The 17396-nt window shown below is 39.1% G+C and overlaps 1 protein-coding gene across 2 annotated transcripts in view; it reads right to left on the bottom strand.

The window, feature by feature from the left end:
• Window positions 1–147: 147 nt before the first annotated feature.
• LOC114648746 (arrestin red cell) overlaps window positions 148–17396 on the bottom strand; it is a 109294-nt gene continuing 92045 nt past the window's right edge. For both annotated transcript variants that reach the window (XM_028797963.2, XM_051924155.1), the window contains 7 exons: window positions 10310–10394; window positions 9822–9894; window positions 8148–8285; window positions 6862–6945; window positions 6170–6246; window positions 5026–5080; window positions 148–892 (listed from right to left, as the gene is read on the bottom strand). In XM_028797963.2, coding sequence (XP_028653796.1) covers window positions 796–892; window positions 5026–5080; window positions 6170–6246; window positions 6862–6945; window positions 8148–8285; window positions 9822–9894; window positions 10310–10394 — 609 coding nt within the window. In that variant the 3' untranslated portion in view covers window positions 148–795. The remainder of the gene's footprint in view (window positions 893–5025; window positions 5081–6169; window positions 6247–6861; window positions 6946–8147; window positions 8286–9821; window positions 9895–10309; window positions 10395–17396) is intronic.

Raw genomic sequence — 17396 nt, 5'->3', positions numbered from 1 at the left:
GAATAAATTACTTTTGTATGTCTTCTTCTTGTCGGATGCCAAAATAACAGGCCAGGGCCTTATCATTTCCTTTGCCTTTAAGAAACATTAATGCTAGTTGTTGTGTCCCTGGTAAAAATGACAACAAATCATGTGCTCTTTTGTGTGTTTTTGTTTAAACATTTTCTAAAATGCAGTACAAAATAAAGAAGCAACATAAAATGCTCAGATTTTCAGCTAAAATAACATATTGCTTTTACAGTATCTCAGTTTTGTTTGAATTAAATTACCAGGTAGCAGTAGTAAGGAATTTAGTTGATAAAAATCTGGTAAGCCCCCCAAGAGTCACCAGACTGATGGGTGGCGGCTGGCATCTGAACCCGCTTTGCATGTGGGAATCCGAGTTGCAAATACAGCAGGACACGCAAGGTTAGTACTCAACCTGATTAAATAAAGAGCGGCGTCTGTTCACCTCACAATGATCTCTTCACACTGACAAAGTTGAACAAGATGCAGATTTGTTTTCCCCCGACCTCTGGCTGTTGGCGACAGTAGTTAAACATACTGGTTTTCAATAACCCTGTCTTGTTAGTCTAGAAACATTCTAAAAAGTTACACCTGACACACGAATGTAGAAAACATGATGAGTGGAGTTGACCCGCATTACCCCCCCACCCTCCCCCGCAGCAAAACCAGCCCATTTTCCTCTTGACACAAATGGAGCTTGAGGCCACTTCCCTCGTCCAGTGCTCTTGATCTGTGGGCCAAGCAAATGCCCCATGCTGGCCACTCATCTGCCTGCAAAGGACTGGTGGCTCAGCAGAAGTGGTCATCCTCATCTTTATCATCTTTCATTCCTTTGAGTCGAAGCCGAGCAAAGTCCTCAAACACAATGTCATCATCCTGGGAGAAGCTGGGAAGAGTACAGGTAGAACATTTGTCATTTACTGTCTTAAAAGTTAGTAACCACTAGTCTTTTTTATTAAGTATTTAGCAGCCAACATCAATATGAAGAAAACACAATGGCAAAAATGTTGTACACATCGATTTGGAATACCATAATTATTAGGGCACCCAAGGTGCTTAACAAAATAAATTGATTCCTGTCGCCAGTGATCTCCCTAAAGACCGGGGCAAGGAACATAGCTGCTAACCTTGAAGAACATGAACATAGAAAATATTCACCACCTCTCCCCCCAACTAATCAACCTTTGAGTATTAACCTTTCAAACTGAATTTATAAGTTTAAATACACCTGTTCGTGTAAGATCACCATGTAGCACATGATAGACAAAGTGATTTGCATATAAATAAGCTTCCCCAAGAATTAAGGAACAGCATTGTTGACTGACACAAACCACGGGAAACATAGTAATAGGCAGTAGAGACACGGGTAACCCCAAAGAAGAATGGCAATTCTGTTATCAACAAATAAAGGACACATGAAACAGGCCAGCATTGTCTAAGAAAGTCATCTTCCAAAAGACAACACCCCCGCAAGAAGAAAAACGATGAAGGTGGTCTGGTTTTTGCTCAGGTACTCCACCAGTACGAGCTGTATACAACAGTGACAAAGAAGATGACTTATTTGATAAAGGCTAACAGTAGAGCATGTAGGAGCTTCTGAAAGAAGGTGAAAAATGCTGCTATGGTCCAGCAAAATCAAAATTGAGCTACATGGCTTCAATGTCAAGGACTTAGTGTTTCAAGGAAAGAGCAGAGCTTATCTTACAAAACACAATCCTGCAATATCCCAATGTGTGGATGTTAACACAAGATGAGGGAGCAGTTAGTGATAGCAATATATACCTGATGTGTGTGCATACTGCAAAAAAGAAAAAGTATCCATCAGGCACATGAACAGGAGTGTAGAGCGCCACAGTGTAAGAAAAGGAATACAAAGTTTTTTAGGGTGTTGCAAAGTTTAGTAATGTTCTGTATAGTATCTGCCCATTTGCCATTGGTCTTGCTGATATTCCAGTTTCTTCTTGTATCCCAAAAATATAACTGGCTGCTTTAAATTGTGAAGGACAGTCACTGCTTTAAAGGTAATAGCGTACATCCAAGGCATATTTCATGTACATTACTTTGAACTATGGGGTGCCAGCCATTACAACATACAGTGCATCCGGAAAGTATTCACAGCGCATCACTTTTTCCACATTTTGTTATGTTACAGCCTTATTCCAAAATGGATTAAGTTCATTTTTTTCCTCCAAATTCTACACACAACACCCCATAATGACAACGTGAAAAAAGTTTACTTGAGGTTTTTGCAAATTTATTAAAAATAAAAAAATTGAGAAAGCACATGTACTTAAGTATTCACAGCCTTTGCCATGAGGCTCAAAATTGAGCTCAGGTGCATCCTGTTTTCCCTGATCATCCTTGAGATGTTTCTGCAGCTTAATTGGAGCCCACCTGTGGTAAATTCAGTTGGTTGGACAGGATTTGGAAAGGCACACACCTGTCTATATAAGGTCCCACAGTTGACAGTTCATGTCAGAGCACAAACCAAGCATGAAGTCATAGGAATTGTCTGTAGACCTCCAAGACAGGATTGTCTCGAGGCACAAATCTGGGGAAGGTTACAGAAAAATTTCTGCTGCTTTGAAGGGTCCATCACCTGTAAGTGGAAGAAGTTCGAAACCACCAGGACTCTTCCTAGAGCTGGCCGGCCATTTAAACTGAGCGATCGCTGGGAGAAGGGCCTTAGTCAGGGAGGTGACCAAGAACTCGATGGTCACTCTGTCAGAGCTCCAGAGGTCCTCTGTGGAGAGAGGAGAACCTTCCAGAAGGACAACCATCTCTGCAGCAATCCACCAATCAGGCCTGTATGGTAGAGTGGCCAGACGGAAGCCACTCCTTAGTAAAAGGCACATGGCAGCCCACCTGGAGTTTGCCAAAAGGCACCTGAAGGACTCTCAGACCATGAGAGAGAAAATTCTCTGGTCTGATGAGACAAAGATTGAACTCTTTGGTGTGAATGCCAGGCGTCACGTTTAGAGGACACCAGGCACCGCTCATCCCCAGGCCAATCCCATCCCTACAGTGAAGCACGGTGGTGGCAGCATCATGCTGTGGGGATGTTTTTCAGCGGCAGGGAGTGGGAGACTAGTTAGGATAAAGGGAAAGATGACTGCAGCAATGTTCAGAGACATCCTGGATGAAAACCTGCTCTAGAGCGCTCTTGCCCTCAGACTGGGGAGACGGTTCATCTTTCAGCAGGACAACGACCCTAAGCACACAGCCAAGATATCAAAGGAGTGGCTTCAGGACAACTCTGTGAATGTCTTTGAGTGGCCCAGACTTTAATCTGATTGAACATCTCTTTAGAGATCTTAAAATGGCTATGCACCGATGCGTCCCATCCAACCTGATGTAGCTCGAGAGGTGCTGCAAAGAGGAATGGGTGAAACTGGCCAAGGATAGGTGTGCCAAGCTTGTGGCATCATATTCAAAAAGACTTGAGGCTGTAATTGCTGCCAAAGGTGCATCGACAAAGTATTGAGCAAAGGCTGTGAATACTTATTATGTACATGTGATTTCTCATTTTTTTTATTTTTAATAAATTTGCAAAAACCTCAAGTAAACTTTTTCCACATTGTCATTATGGGGTGTTGTGTGTAGAATTCTGAGGAAAAAAATGAATCAAATCCATTTTCAAATAAGGCTGTAACATAACAAAATGTGGAAAAAGTGATGCGCTGTGAATACTTATGGATGCACTGTATGTGGTTGGCAGATTTCATGTTTTGGACCTTTTTATATTGGCACAAAATCCCCATGGTTTGAGCCACATGGGCAAGAGTTCTGACTTGTATACTGTGAACAAAAACTTAGAGTAAGAGAGAAGTTTTCAGAATTCGGTAATGTTGAAAGTGATGAAGGATCAGTACTGGGGCCACTACTTTTAAAATTTTTATATATCCTCTATAGTACACAAATTGGATAGGGGGAAAATAAACAAGCTGCTTAAGTTTTCAGATATAGTATTCAATGTGGAATGTCAGATAATCAAAATGAGCTGATTCATTACAGAATGAACTGGAAAGAATGCAGCTTATGTTTAAAATTTGAAAATACACCATATGAGAAGGGCCTAGGAATCTCAGTGGAACTGTCACCATGTACAACATTGTACATTCAGACAATGTACGGAAGCCACTTGGAAGGCTAATAGGATGTTAGATTATTATACATCATGATAGGTAGAGTATACATCAAGAGAGGTTATACTTATGTATTACAAATAACTATATTATTTACCCTATACAATTCCAGACACCTCACTCCCAGATAAAAAGACTTCAGCTGCCTCAGGGTGGATTGGATAGCAGGCTGCTTGTGGTGATTGACACATTTGCAAAACAAAGGTGTTCATGAGGTGGTTTGCGGGAATTTAAGATGGCCTGGCATTATGAATATTTTCGTAGGCTTCAGGGATTGTAGTGTTAAGCCACATCATGCACTATTGAGGCCCCATCTGCAGTGCTGTGAATAGTTTAGGTCTGTGTATTACAACAAAGAGATAGTAGCACTACACAATGTCCAAAGAGAGCAACTAGACTGATTCTAGGTTTGAGAGGTATGAGCTATGAGGAAAGAGTTGAAACTTTTCAGTTCAAGCAAACAGATTATAAAGTGACAAGATTTAAGTTTTTAAAATTATAAATTGACACCACCCAGCGATTCCAGTTATTACTTTAAAGTAAGTTCTTCAGCTAGACAAAAGGGACACAGATGGAAACTTGTTAAGGGTTAGTTTTACACAAATGTTACAACATTTTTTAATTCAAAGACCCATAGCCACATGGAATAAATAAATCAAGTAGTGTTGGTAGAGAGTGGTATTTTAAGGATGTTATTTTGGAAAAATGAGGCGAATTGAATGGCCTGTTTACATCACAGCTATTTCAATGTTTTAATCTTCAGATTTTCATTTTAATGGCAATAAGCAAAATCTGACCCTCCCAATACTCTTTGGCAGCAGTCATGTTTTGCTGAACTCTACCACATCAAAATGGACAAATAATAATGACTCACTTTGGTTCAAATTCTATCAGATTGGTGTCAACCAGCGTGTCAGACTCTGGTACTGCTGTGAGGTTGAAAGAAAAAAAAAAAAAAAAACACACAAGAAATTGTTAGAATATTCATTTAATTTGGTTCTGCTACAAATCCTACCATCCTACCAGTATGGGCAGTACAGAGCCAGACTGGAAACAAACCTGCCATATGCACATTTATGACTTTGTTGTACCATAGGTACTGTGCTTCTAGATACAGCATCTACATGCATACACAATAAGACTGTGCAAATAAAAAAAATAATAATCCAGTGTAATAATGTCCAATTTCTGTATTGTAATGTAGTTAATCCGAAATAAGACCACGACAGTGCATTAAAAACACTGAATAGAGGGGCTAAGCTACACTAAGTGTTAAACGAAACAGAAGAAATATCATTTTTTACCATGCTTATTTTAACTTCACCTGTTTGTTGTGTGGTACAAATCTTGTAATTGATATTTAACCCACTTCCTATTGTCCAAATGACATGAAATTTTGCACACTTACTCACTTCTGATGACAATACATGAATCGATAATCAGTTTCACTATTTGATCAATTAATCCATGTTAATTAAGAAATGACATTTTCATATGAAGAATAGTTCAAGATTTCACCTATAGATGGCACTAGTAATGGATAGAAATATTAAAGGAAGTGTTCAAATATTGATGACAAAATTATACTAAAACACACCCAAAACTAAAAAGTTGAAAATAATATATTTATAAAAAAAAACTTTTTTAAAAACCACGCTTATGTTAAGTGTACTAAAATGTAAAAAATAAGTCTCTCATACATCACTTGTCACTTTTCTTTTACGAGTGATGTATGAGAGACTTATTTTTACTTTTTAGTTCACTTCTTAACTTAATATAAGCATGGTTTTTAAAAAGTATTTTTTTATGTATATATTTTATGTGATGGTGACAGCCTGCAAAAACAGATTAAATGAAATTAGTTTAACTCTGACTAAACTCTAACTAAAGTACATTATATTCAAAGTCTCAAATGGGCCATAATTCTTTTAAATGCTAAAATAAGTGTTGCAGAATGATCAGTTTCTTGATGCTTATTTGACCTTTGAAGAAAACCCTCCTTAAATGGAGGTCCTTACCTGATTGGGGTCGGGAAACAGGCTGATCGGTAGGCTTTGGATGCATTAGGACAAATGGCAACTCCACAGAAACATCTCTGAAAAAAGGCAATGAATGGACAATTAAATTTGCTGTCCTCATCCTTTTTCACATGTCCGTTTCTATTTGACTTCAGCAGAGGCTATATGCTATATATGACAGAAGAAATAAGACCCTTTCCCTAAGAGAATCACAAATTTAGCACTTTCATAAAATATGACAAATCATAAATGACACATTCACATCTAATAGGCTTTAGCAGATACATATTACAACAATCTGCAGCTCACTGTGAGAACAGCATTTTTCCATACACCTCAACATTAAGATGAATTCTCAGACAAGCTTTACTCAGTACTTTAATCATTTTAATGGCTTTTAAAAGGCAAAAGACTGGCATGTTTGTTAATGCTGATCAGTAACAAAAACAAAGATATTATCAGTCTTCATGTCTTTCCAATGTTATAATTTTTTTGTCACTGATCACGATTACAAGATTGTTAGCTTATAACAATAAGCAAAGCACAACTGTAAGCCAGAAATTAAGCACCAGCTTCAGGATTTAAGTATTAGAAAATTTGCAAATATGGGCGTACGCTGTAAAACAAAAAATTAAATACAATGGAAAAAGTTTAAGATTCCCATGACCCTGCACAATCTCCAACTTCCTTACCCTCCACGTGACACCACCAGTTTAACTTTGACCCTATATGACACCAGAATTCCTAGAACTTCCTTGTTGGCCACTTCCTTCACACTGGAAAAAAATAAATCAAAAGAAACACGATTTACTCAGGCCCATAAGACTTAGTAATTATAAAAGCAAATACACACCAATCAGCCACAACATTAAAACCACTGACAGGTGAGGTGAATAATATTGACTATCTTGTTACCATGGCACCTGCCACGTGGTAGGATATATTAGGCCAGATGTAAACAGTCAGTTCTTGAAGTCGATGTGTTGGAAGCAGGAAAAATGGGCAAGTACAAGGACCCAAGTGACTCTGACAAGGGCCAACTTGTGATATCTAGACAACAGGGTCAGAGCATCTCCAAAACAGCAGGTCTTGTGGGGTGTTCATGGTAGGCAGTGCTTAGAACCTACATAAAATGGTCCAAGGAAGAACAACCAGTGACAGAGTCAGGGGCACCCAGGGTCACTTATACGCATGGGGAGGGAAGGCTAGCCTGTCTCGTCTGATCCCACAGAAGAGCTAGTGTAGTACAACTTGCTGAAAAAACTTAATCCTGGCCATGAGAGAAAGGTGTTAGATCACACACTGCATCCCAGGTTGCTGTGTATGGGGTTGCATAGCTGCAGACTGGTTGCAGTGCCCATGCTAACTTGTGTCCACCACCAAAAGTGCCTACAATGAGCATGTGAATATTAAAAATGGACCATGACGCAATGGAAGAAGGTGGCCTGATCTGATGAATTACATTTTCTTTTAGATCAGAATACACTATGGGAAGAAGGCTTTACTCTGTGATGCTCTGGGCAAAGTTCTGTTTGGGAAACCTTGAGTCCTGGCATTCACGTGGATGTTTACTTTGACATATACCACCTACCTAAAAATTGTTGCACACCATGTACACCCCTTCATGGCAACGGCATTCCCTGATGGCAGTGGCCCCTTTCAGCAGAATAATCCATGCCACACTGCAAAATTGTTCAAAAATGGTTTAAGGAACATGACAAAAAGTGTTGACATGACCTCCAAATTCCCCAGATCTCAATCCATTCGAGCATCTGTGGGATTTGCTGGAAAAACTGATCCATGGCGACCCCACATCGTAACTTAAGAGGACTAAAAGCATCTACTGCTAACATCTTGGTGCATCGAGCCACTTTGTTGGAGACCTACACAGTATTAGGCAGGTGGTTTTAATGTTGTGGCTGATCGATGTAAGTAACCAACACTAACTCATAAAATAAACCTTTATGCTTATACGTACATAGTGCTGGATGCGAGGTTGGTGTCCTCATGCTTCAGTTTGCCATCAAGAGCTAGGCCTCGCTTTTCTCTGTTGTTGCTGAGCATGGGAGTGAGGGTGTACACTTTGCAGAACGTGGAACTGGGGGACACCTGGTCACTGTACATGGAGAAGAAAAGCACTCTGTGTTACTATAGTCAATGTCATCATGGAGTAAAGTGATTGCCATAAGGTGAAGAAGAAAGAGGAGGAAGGTGTCAGAGAGCAAGTGGCAAAGCAAATTTTAAAGTCGGTAGAGAATTAAAACAAACAAGGAGACTTATACACACAGAGCAGTACAGAAGGGAAACACGTAAATAATGCAGACTATGAAACAATACGATTGTTAGACTTTCAGCTCCCTTTCTAAGTGTGTGTGCCTCTTTCTTTACCATGATCCTTATCTGGGTTTTCTAACCACAGCGGGTTTGTTTACTCAGAATCTTTTACCTGCCACAGTCTGCATTCTTAAAAGTGAGACACTAGCACTGCAACATGGGTTATAAAAAAAAGCAAATGATTGGCCTGCTGCTGGCAGCAAGCACTTCAGAATCTCTTGAATTTTTACAGAAAAGCAATGCCTATTTAGTATCACTGAAGAATTATGATCTCATTACCTTATGACACCAGACCTGAATGGCAAACTACACCATCAAAGAGAAGACAGATACTCTGGCAGGAAGTGTGACACTTCCTGACTATGAAACTGAACAGATGCCATGAGGCTGAATGTTCAGTATGTACCTATTCAATAGGTTTGTTGCCCTGTTGTTCAAACTTTATCCAGATTATCTTAACTGTGTATTACATTTTTGGTAAATAAGTAACAGTGCAGCAAAAATCTTAAAATAGTTGACTGTGCAGTCAGATGTCACGAGGTGTAATGCACAACTTCTTGTGCAGTCAGATGTCACGAGGTGTAATGCACAACTTCTTATACAGAAGTTAGCACCTGATCTGTTTGTGCAACTCTAGCATAGACATGTATTGTACAGTGCAGACCATGCGTTCTTTAAGAGCAGAGAATCCTTTCTAAAACTTTGCTACTCGTCTACATGTTTGACTTTGAATACTCCAAAGTAATTTTCTTGTTCTTAGAAAGCTTTGATCGATCTTCTGAAAATCGGCCTTTTATCTGCTCCTACAAAAGCCAGGCTGTAGCAGCCTTGGTGAAAACTCATTCATGTTATGTCATCCACTGTGTCTGTGTATGAGATTCATTGGGCTGTCAACATTTTAATCCAATCTGAAGACCAGTCACTTAGCTACTTCATTCAGAAAGGCACAGTTTCCTTCTTGTTCCTGAAGCATGCCTTCCTGTATCTGTAAGGCTTACTTACGAGACACTAGCTTTGTGTAGAACTGATACGTGAACTGTGATAAATCCCTGTCACAAGTCACTCTGATTCAAGGCCTTATAAGTGTGGTTGTCTTTAAGTTTATTACCCAGAACTTCACTGAAGAGAAGATTCCTGGTCTTTGTAGGTATTGGCGAGATATTGTGCAGAAAGTACTTCTGATATATGAGTTTTGTCTGTATGTAGGGCAAAATGGGACAAAATGGGGGGTAAAGCATTCTAAAAGCAGAGCAAACAGAAGTATGGGAATGATGGAGAGTTGGGTGGATGCAGCAGGAGGCAGAGACGGGGTACTCACTCAGCCTCTGTCTGGGCCACAGGACACTTATACTGGGCAGTGCTAAACAGACAGATATCTGCATACTGTCGAACTGTGAGGGAGAAAGGAAAGAGATGAGACACAAGGGTTAATGGGAAGAGCACACACTAGACCATGTACATACCCAAAGTACAAACATACTCTCATCACCTGCACTTTGCACAAGGATTAGAACATTTAACAGACTTGTAGGATGCTCACACTACACCTACAGTTCTAGCACTCAGTGGCTGAAGAATGTAAATACAATAGCAACAGGTCAACAAACTACATCTGGAAAAGCTCTGGACAGCCCAGGCATTTCCCTCAATAAAGGGCAGTATTTAAAGTAGTCTGGAACAAAAATTGATGGTGTAAGACCGCCATCTCTTTTATCTTTCATTTGTTCTTTTATCACTCATTTCACTGGGTAAACTAGGAGAAATGGAGAATTAGAAAAACCAGGAATTTTATATATTCTCTCTTACCAGAAATTTTTACCTTCTTGACCGTTTTTGTGGAGTTGTTGGTAACGTGGACATTTACACTGATTGGCTCCCCATGGTAGTACAACTGAAATCAGACACATTGAAAGAGATCCCAATTACCAGTGGTTAAAAGATGTAAAGACCTACAGATCACATTTTATTGTACCTAATGCAGGGGTGTCGAACTGCGGGGCTGGAGGGATGCAGTGGGTGTAGGATTGAATTCTAACCCTTTCCCTAATCAGTGACCAGTTTTCACTGCTAATTAACTTCTTTTCCCTTCATTTTAATAGACCTGTTTTTAAGGATTCCGTAATCTGAATTGATTCTTTTCTTCATTAAATAACAGCCAAACAGAAATGAGACATAAAACAAGCTAATAGTTGACCAGCTAAATCGGCTACAACCAATCACTTTCTTAATGAGAAGTCGATTCTTGCTGTTAATTAAACTTGTTATTTAATTCTATGGCTTGTTGCTGCTCTCATTCTGCCACAGCAGACATTTCCAAAACTGTTGATTTTTGATCAAAACGTTTTGGTGACCTGAGAGATCCACTTTACTGAGACCTTCACCTTTCTTTATTTTCAGATATTGTGTGATGGGCACGGGTGAGCTGGTCATGTGTCACCTTGTTTTGTGTCTCATTATTGTTTGGCTGTTAATTAAGGAAAAAGAAAGAACAAAGGGGCCTGAGTCAAGTTAGTTAAAATTAAGGCAAAAGTAGTTAATTAGCAGCAAAAACTGGTCACTAATTAAGAAGATGGTTAGAATGAAAACCTGCAGCCACTGCGGCCCTCCAGGACCGGAGTTTGACACCCGTGCACTAATGGGTGCATGCACACGTAAATAACAGATTTAATTTGTGTGGTGTTTATGTGCCATTGAAGGGCCTACTGTTAGTCGCACAAGCCAACAGTAAAATGTTGAAGACCTCCAAAATATGTCTAAATAAACAGTTTCATTAACCTCCTTAGTACTATGTGTACCTCCCAGAAAAATAAGCCAAAACCAAAAACAATTTTTTTATCAACAAGAAAAATATTATGCACAACAGAAAAATATTAATACCAAACATCAGCTTAAATACAGTAGTAAAGGTACTACTGTACTGATGCCAATTTAGTACACACCCTTTATGTGACATGTTTGAAACAATCGCCCAACATCAGAATTTGGTAGAGTAGATGTGTTTCTTTGTGCACTTTTTCTATAATATTTTTTCTGTCGCTTGCACATGTGGGGTTAGAATGCAAGTGCATGATTTGCATGATTGATGCCACCCACTATATTATTGTAGTCAACCACAGCGCAAAGATTAGTGACTGCCACATTTCCCCTGACACAAACATTGACAGTTTGCTGCATTATAAACAGTGTTTAGGAGGCTAACATCTTTCTTCTCCTTCCACCTGATCATAATTATTTTACCATTTCGCCACACTGAATCTTCAGACGACCAAATTCAGGTATACAGTCCTATGAAAAAGTTTGGGAACCCCTCTCAGCCTGCATAATAATTTACTCTACTTTCAACAAAAAAGATAACAGTGGTACATCTTTCATTTCCTAGGAACATCTGAGTACTGGGGGTGTTTTCCGAACAAAGATTTTTAGTGAAGCAGTATTTAGTTGTATGAAATTAAATCAAATGTGAAAAAACTGGCTGTGCAAAAATGTGGGTCCCCCTTGTAATTTTGCTGATTTAAATGCATATAACGGTTCAGTACCGATTACTTGCAACACCAATTGGTTGGATTAGCTCATTAATCCTTGAACTTCTTAGACAGATGAGTCCAGTCATGAGAAAAGGTATTTAAGGTGGTCAATTGAAAGTTGTGTTTCCCTTTGACTCTCCTTTGAAGAGTGACAGCATGGGATCCTCAAAGCAACTCTCAAAAGATCTGAAAACAAAGATTGTTCAGTATCATGGTTTAGGGGAATGCTACAAAAAGCTACCTCAGAGGTTTAAACTGTCATGTAATCAGGAAATGGAAGGCCCAAGGCACAGTTGCTGTTAAACCCAGGTCTGGCAGGCCAAGAAAAATACAGGAGCGGGCATATGCGCAGAATTGTGAGAATGGTTACAGACGGCCCACAGATCACCTCCAAAGACCTGCAAGAGCATCTTGCTGCAGATGGTGTATCTGTACATCATTCTACAATTCAGCGCAATTTGCACAAAGAACATCTCTTTGGCAGGGTGATGAGAAAGAAGCCCTTTCTGCACTCGCATCAAAAACAGAGTCGCTTGTTGTATGCAAATGCACATTTCGACAAGCCAGATTCATTTTGGAGCAAAGTGCTTTGGACTAATGAGACAAAAATTGAGTTATTTGGTCATAACAAAAAGCACTTTACATGGAGGAAGAAGAACACAGCATTCCGAGAAATACACCTGCCACCTACTGTCAAATTTGTGGAGGTTCCATCATGCTGTGGGGCTGTGTGCCTAGTTCAAGGACTGGGGCCCTTGTTAAAGTCGAGGGTCTAATGAATTCAACCCAATATCAACAAATTCATCAGGATAATGTTCAAGCATCAGTCACAAAGTTGAAGTTACGCAGGGGTTGGATATTCCAACAAGACAATGACCCAAAACACAGTTCAAAATCTGCAGAGGCATTCATGCAGAGGGAGAAGTACAATGTTCTGGAATGGCTGTAACAGTCCCCTGACTTGAATTTTATCGAAAATCTATGGGATGATTTGAAGCAGGCTGTCCATGCTCGGCAGCCATCAAATTTAACTGAACTGGAGAAATTTTGTATGGAAGAATGGTCAAAAATACCTCCATCCAGAATCCAGATACTCATCAAAGGCTATAGGAGGCGTCTAGAGGCTGTTATATTTGCAAAAGGAGGCTCAACTAAGTATTGATGGAATATCTCTGTTGGGGTGCAATTTATGCACCTAATTTTGTTTTGATGCATATTGCATATTTTCTGTTAAACCAATAAACTTAATGTCACTGCTGAAATACTACTGTTTCCATAAGGCATGTCATATATTAAAAGGAAATTGCTACTTTGAAAGCTCAGCCAATGATAAACAAAAATCCAAAGAATTAAGAGGGGTTCCCAGACTTTTTCATAGTTTTGTAGTGCTATATGCATCACTTTCACTATCTGTGTCCAATGCCCAATTCACATTGTCATCACTCTTACCTGATTCAACAAATGGTTCAGTTTCAGTTTGTTGTAAAACTGACTTTAAAGTTTCTTCTTTACATACCTTTGTGTGTTTTGGTTGAAGGCTCTGTCCCACTCCTGAGTACTGAGGAGTTCCCATAGAGTGGCAAAACACATAGAAATATTCATGATTTTTTTGAAGCATAATGTTATATAGTCCACTAGATGGCAGTAGAATATTGTCCTGAGTACTGTTCAGACTTAGCATTGTATATGTGAACTTGACCCAAGAGACACACAGGCTTAACAGTTTTTACAAGGATTTCTGAACCCAAGAGACTCTCAGGGTTAATGTCAAGAAGGTTAAACCAAAGCACAAAAGAAGAAGATAACCATTTAAAGCAAAACAAGACACGCATCTCTCCGCCCTGCCTACATAATATGTTTTTGCATTCAGTTGGCCTCCCTACTTTTCCACTTCCACTTTTTCCACTATCTGGCTATCTTTTCTTCTCCAACAGTCAATGCGTTTACATGCACACACAACATCGAGTTAAGGTGAATAACCTGTTTGAGGCAGAAATCTGGTTTCTTAATAATCACCATTTACATGTGTAAGTAAGCTTCGGGAATTTTCCTTTGTGAAAATGCTCTCACATCTTTAAATTGTGCAAAAAAGAGTTAAATGACATCATCGGACACAATGAATCTGAAAATAAACTTGACACCTGTGATATGTGCTTGTGTTTTATAAATACATCTAGTCAGATTGACGATTCTGTTACAGGAATAAACAAATCAAACTCTGTTCTGCATGGCTATGCAAAAGAACCTGGTAGGGGTGCTTCTGCTGCTGGAACAATTATAATTATAACACAGGTATTTTTACTTCAGTAAGTATTGTGTTAGGTTGCTCGTTACTCTATAAAGTAACCGGACTACATAGATTACTTTTTACGTGTTACCCTGCTGCTCTAGAGATTGTGCGGCTGAGTTTAACACTGTTATTTACGTTCAGCTCAACACAAATTTAACTGTTTCTGAAATACTGAGACAGCTTATTTCAGCCAGGAGAAGGAATAATGTACTGAGCATTAGTCTCTGGAAATGTATTTTATGATGCTTCAGCCCATGGCTGCTAAAAGCGTGTGTGAAGCAAATACATGTGCAGAATCAGAGTGCAAAGGACATGTACAGACTACAAAATCCTTAACAGTAACCTGGTTATGGGTTTACATGGCCACATAATCAGATTATTGGTGGAGGCCAATAACCAGATTTCTCTAATTGGAATAAGGGTTTACATAGCATTTTAGAAATCGAGTTTCTGGGAATAATCAGGTTATTGAAGTGCATGTAAATGTGGAAAGTGATTCTTTGACCAACTTGCCACCTGACAACAAACCCTTGAATGTAATGACAGGGAGTAGTCTTTAAATTCCAATAGGGTGTCCGTTTCAAAACAAGCCCTAAAACCAATCTGTAGGGTCTAAAACATCCTCTAAACTTTCAGAACTTCCTTCCCATCACTGTAGCTCCTGAATTATTTCCTTCTTCCAGACAAAGGTGACTGTGTTAACTTCTGTTGTTGTTATAAACACTTTCTTGGTACCCTGCTGGCCACGTGCCCCAATTAGAATACCTCTGCTGCATCCTATTGACAGAGATGTCTCAGTCAGCAATAAGTAGGGTAGGCCTTACTCAGTGGGGTGGCCCTAGAGACCTTCTTTACGACACACCCATGCCAATACTGAGATTATCCTCCCCTCACAAGCTTTGCTTACTTACTTACTTACTTAAACTGTTGGTTCAGATGCCAGTGTGAGAGTTCTGTTTCTCAATAACCATTTTTGACCTTATCCTCTACCAGGATAGAGTGTTAATAAATAACTTTTATAGCAAGATTCTACTCCCATTAAACAAATCAACTGTCTTAACCCTTTCAGCCCTGGATTTTCTGTTTTTATGGGAAAAATTATTTGGTGAGATATTCTACCTTTGGGGTGTCTAGGAAACTCAAAAATGAAAAAACAAAAAAAAATTATCACTATTATTATACAATAGCAGCAAATACTGCAATCATCTTGAGGAAATAAAATTGAAAGTGGTGCGCACAGTCCATTTTCACTTCCATGTTTTGTGTACTGTATGCCAGCCTCTCCAGTCTGCACTAATAGTAGCACGTCCGGTTCCAACAGCTGCAAACGTACCTGTGCTTTACAAAAACGGCTGCATATACTGTATATGTACTAGTCGGGGCCAAAAGGGTTAATTTATAAAATCAACAAATTCAACAAATTCTTGAATGTTGAAGAATTATATTGAAAGGATAAAAACAAAAATCAGAAATGACTAAGTTTTTTTTTTTTTTTTTTTTTATATAAATGGAGAAATGCCATGAGTAGTCAGTCACCAAAGCAAACACAAATATACCTTCAATGAAATTCCTATAGTTCTCCATTAACACAATTTCACATCACCACAGGTTATATGCCAGTAAAAATCCTTTCATATACATAAGAGCATATGCTTGCGTTTGATAGAAAGCTCAAGTCAGAATGCCAGTGACTTTTTTTTTTTTTTTTTTTTAAATAAAAGTAAACCACACTGACTAATTTTGCTTGCATCTTCCTGTAAGCATCCAGCTAATCCACAGACAAAAAACTCAAAAGCATAACCTATTTATATAATGTGGACAACAGCTGCAAGACTGAAACAATAAAAGCAAGAGTAACTTTAAATAGAATTTCAACACAGTCTGCTGTAAACTGAAATTTCCCCAGCTTGCAGGAAAGCAGCTAGCAACTTATAGTCAAGCAGCGCCAGAGAAGAAGTGAGCAGAACATTCATGGGGAGGAGGCATCTCCATTAATCTGTATAGTTATTCTTTTAGTTATCACAATATGATCAATGCCTCAACAATCTGTTATCCAGATGTGTCTCTTCAGGTAGCTGCATCCTCTTAAATTCTAACTGATGTTTTATCTCCCAGGTTTAAAGCAGTGGCACATTTTTTTTTTGTCTCTCAAAGGAGCTATACAGTTGGGAGACGATGAAATGGGGAGCCATACTGCTTAAATTAACTTAAGAAAACACAATACATCTGATAAACATTGTTTTCTCACACCTGGCCTGTTTGCTACTGTACAGTATAACATGACCATGTAGCAGTCACCATGAAGTCTGCACACAGCTGCGTGGCAGTCATAATGTTATAAATGTAGTCTGCCTGTTCCTTAATTAGCTAGTCCACATGTGGTTGGCAAGGCTGTTTTTATGCTTGTCTTTATATCATGTTTATTGTGAAAGATGCAAGTTCAAAAGAACTCTTTTGCACAAATCTACAGCTGAACTATTTTACTTTTCAATGCAGCACAGTCAGTATGGCAGAACTGAACAGAAACTGGTGTGAGGGAGGACTGAAAACTGAAAAAACATCATTTACTCAGTTACAATCTGCAATCTGAATTCAAGCTGAGCTCTCAGCTACTCCAACACCTGCACAAATGCACTCTAACTGAAAATGTTCATCTGTTTGGATTTACTTACAGTCACTTCTCTTACAGTTTTAGAAAGTGAACTTATTCTTTATTTGTGATTTGGTTTGAAAAGCTGATTGCATGTTACCTGGATGTATCTCCCAGTTAAGCTGATGTCACATGACACAACTTCTAGGTGTTGGGTATGTCAGACTTCTTGTCTGCAGTTGCTGATCTCATTGCCAGACCATGTCAACTTAAATGACTGAAAATCACTAGCCATGTAATATTCACTGACTGCGTACCAGCCTTCCAGCACAGTACTGCTCACCTGTTTTTATAACAGCCAATAGTGTGCTATGTAGCCAGTGACGTATAAACAGAATAAAAAACCTGTTTGATTTTGTTGGAGTGTGTCTCAGACTACTGGGTGTGGGTTGCTGGGCCTGTCATATTGCACGATTTATTTATTTATTA

Source organism: Erpetoichthys calabaricus, chromosome 3 (genome assembly GCF_900747795.2).
Source record: "Erpetoichthys calabaricus chromosome 3, fErpCal1.3, whole genome shotgun sequence".
Taxonomy (NCBI): Eukaryota; Metazoa; Chordata; class Cladistia; order Polypteriformes; family Polypteridae; genus Erpetoichthys; species Erpetoichthys calabaricus.
Note: the sequence above shows the minus strand (reverse complement) of the source record. Positions and strands in the feature narration are given on the sequence as shown.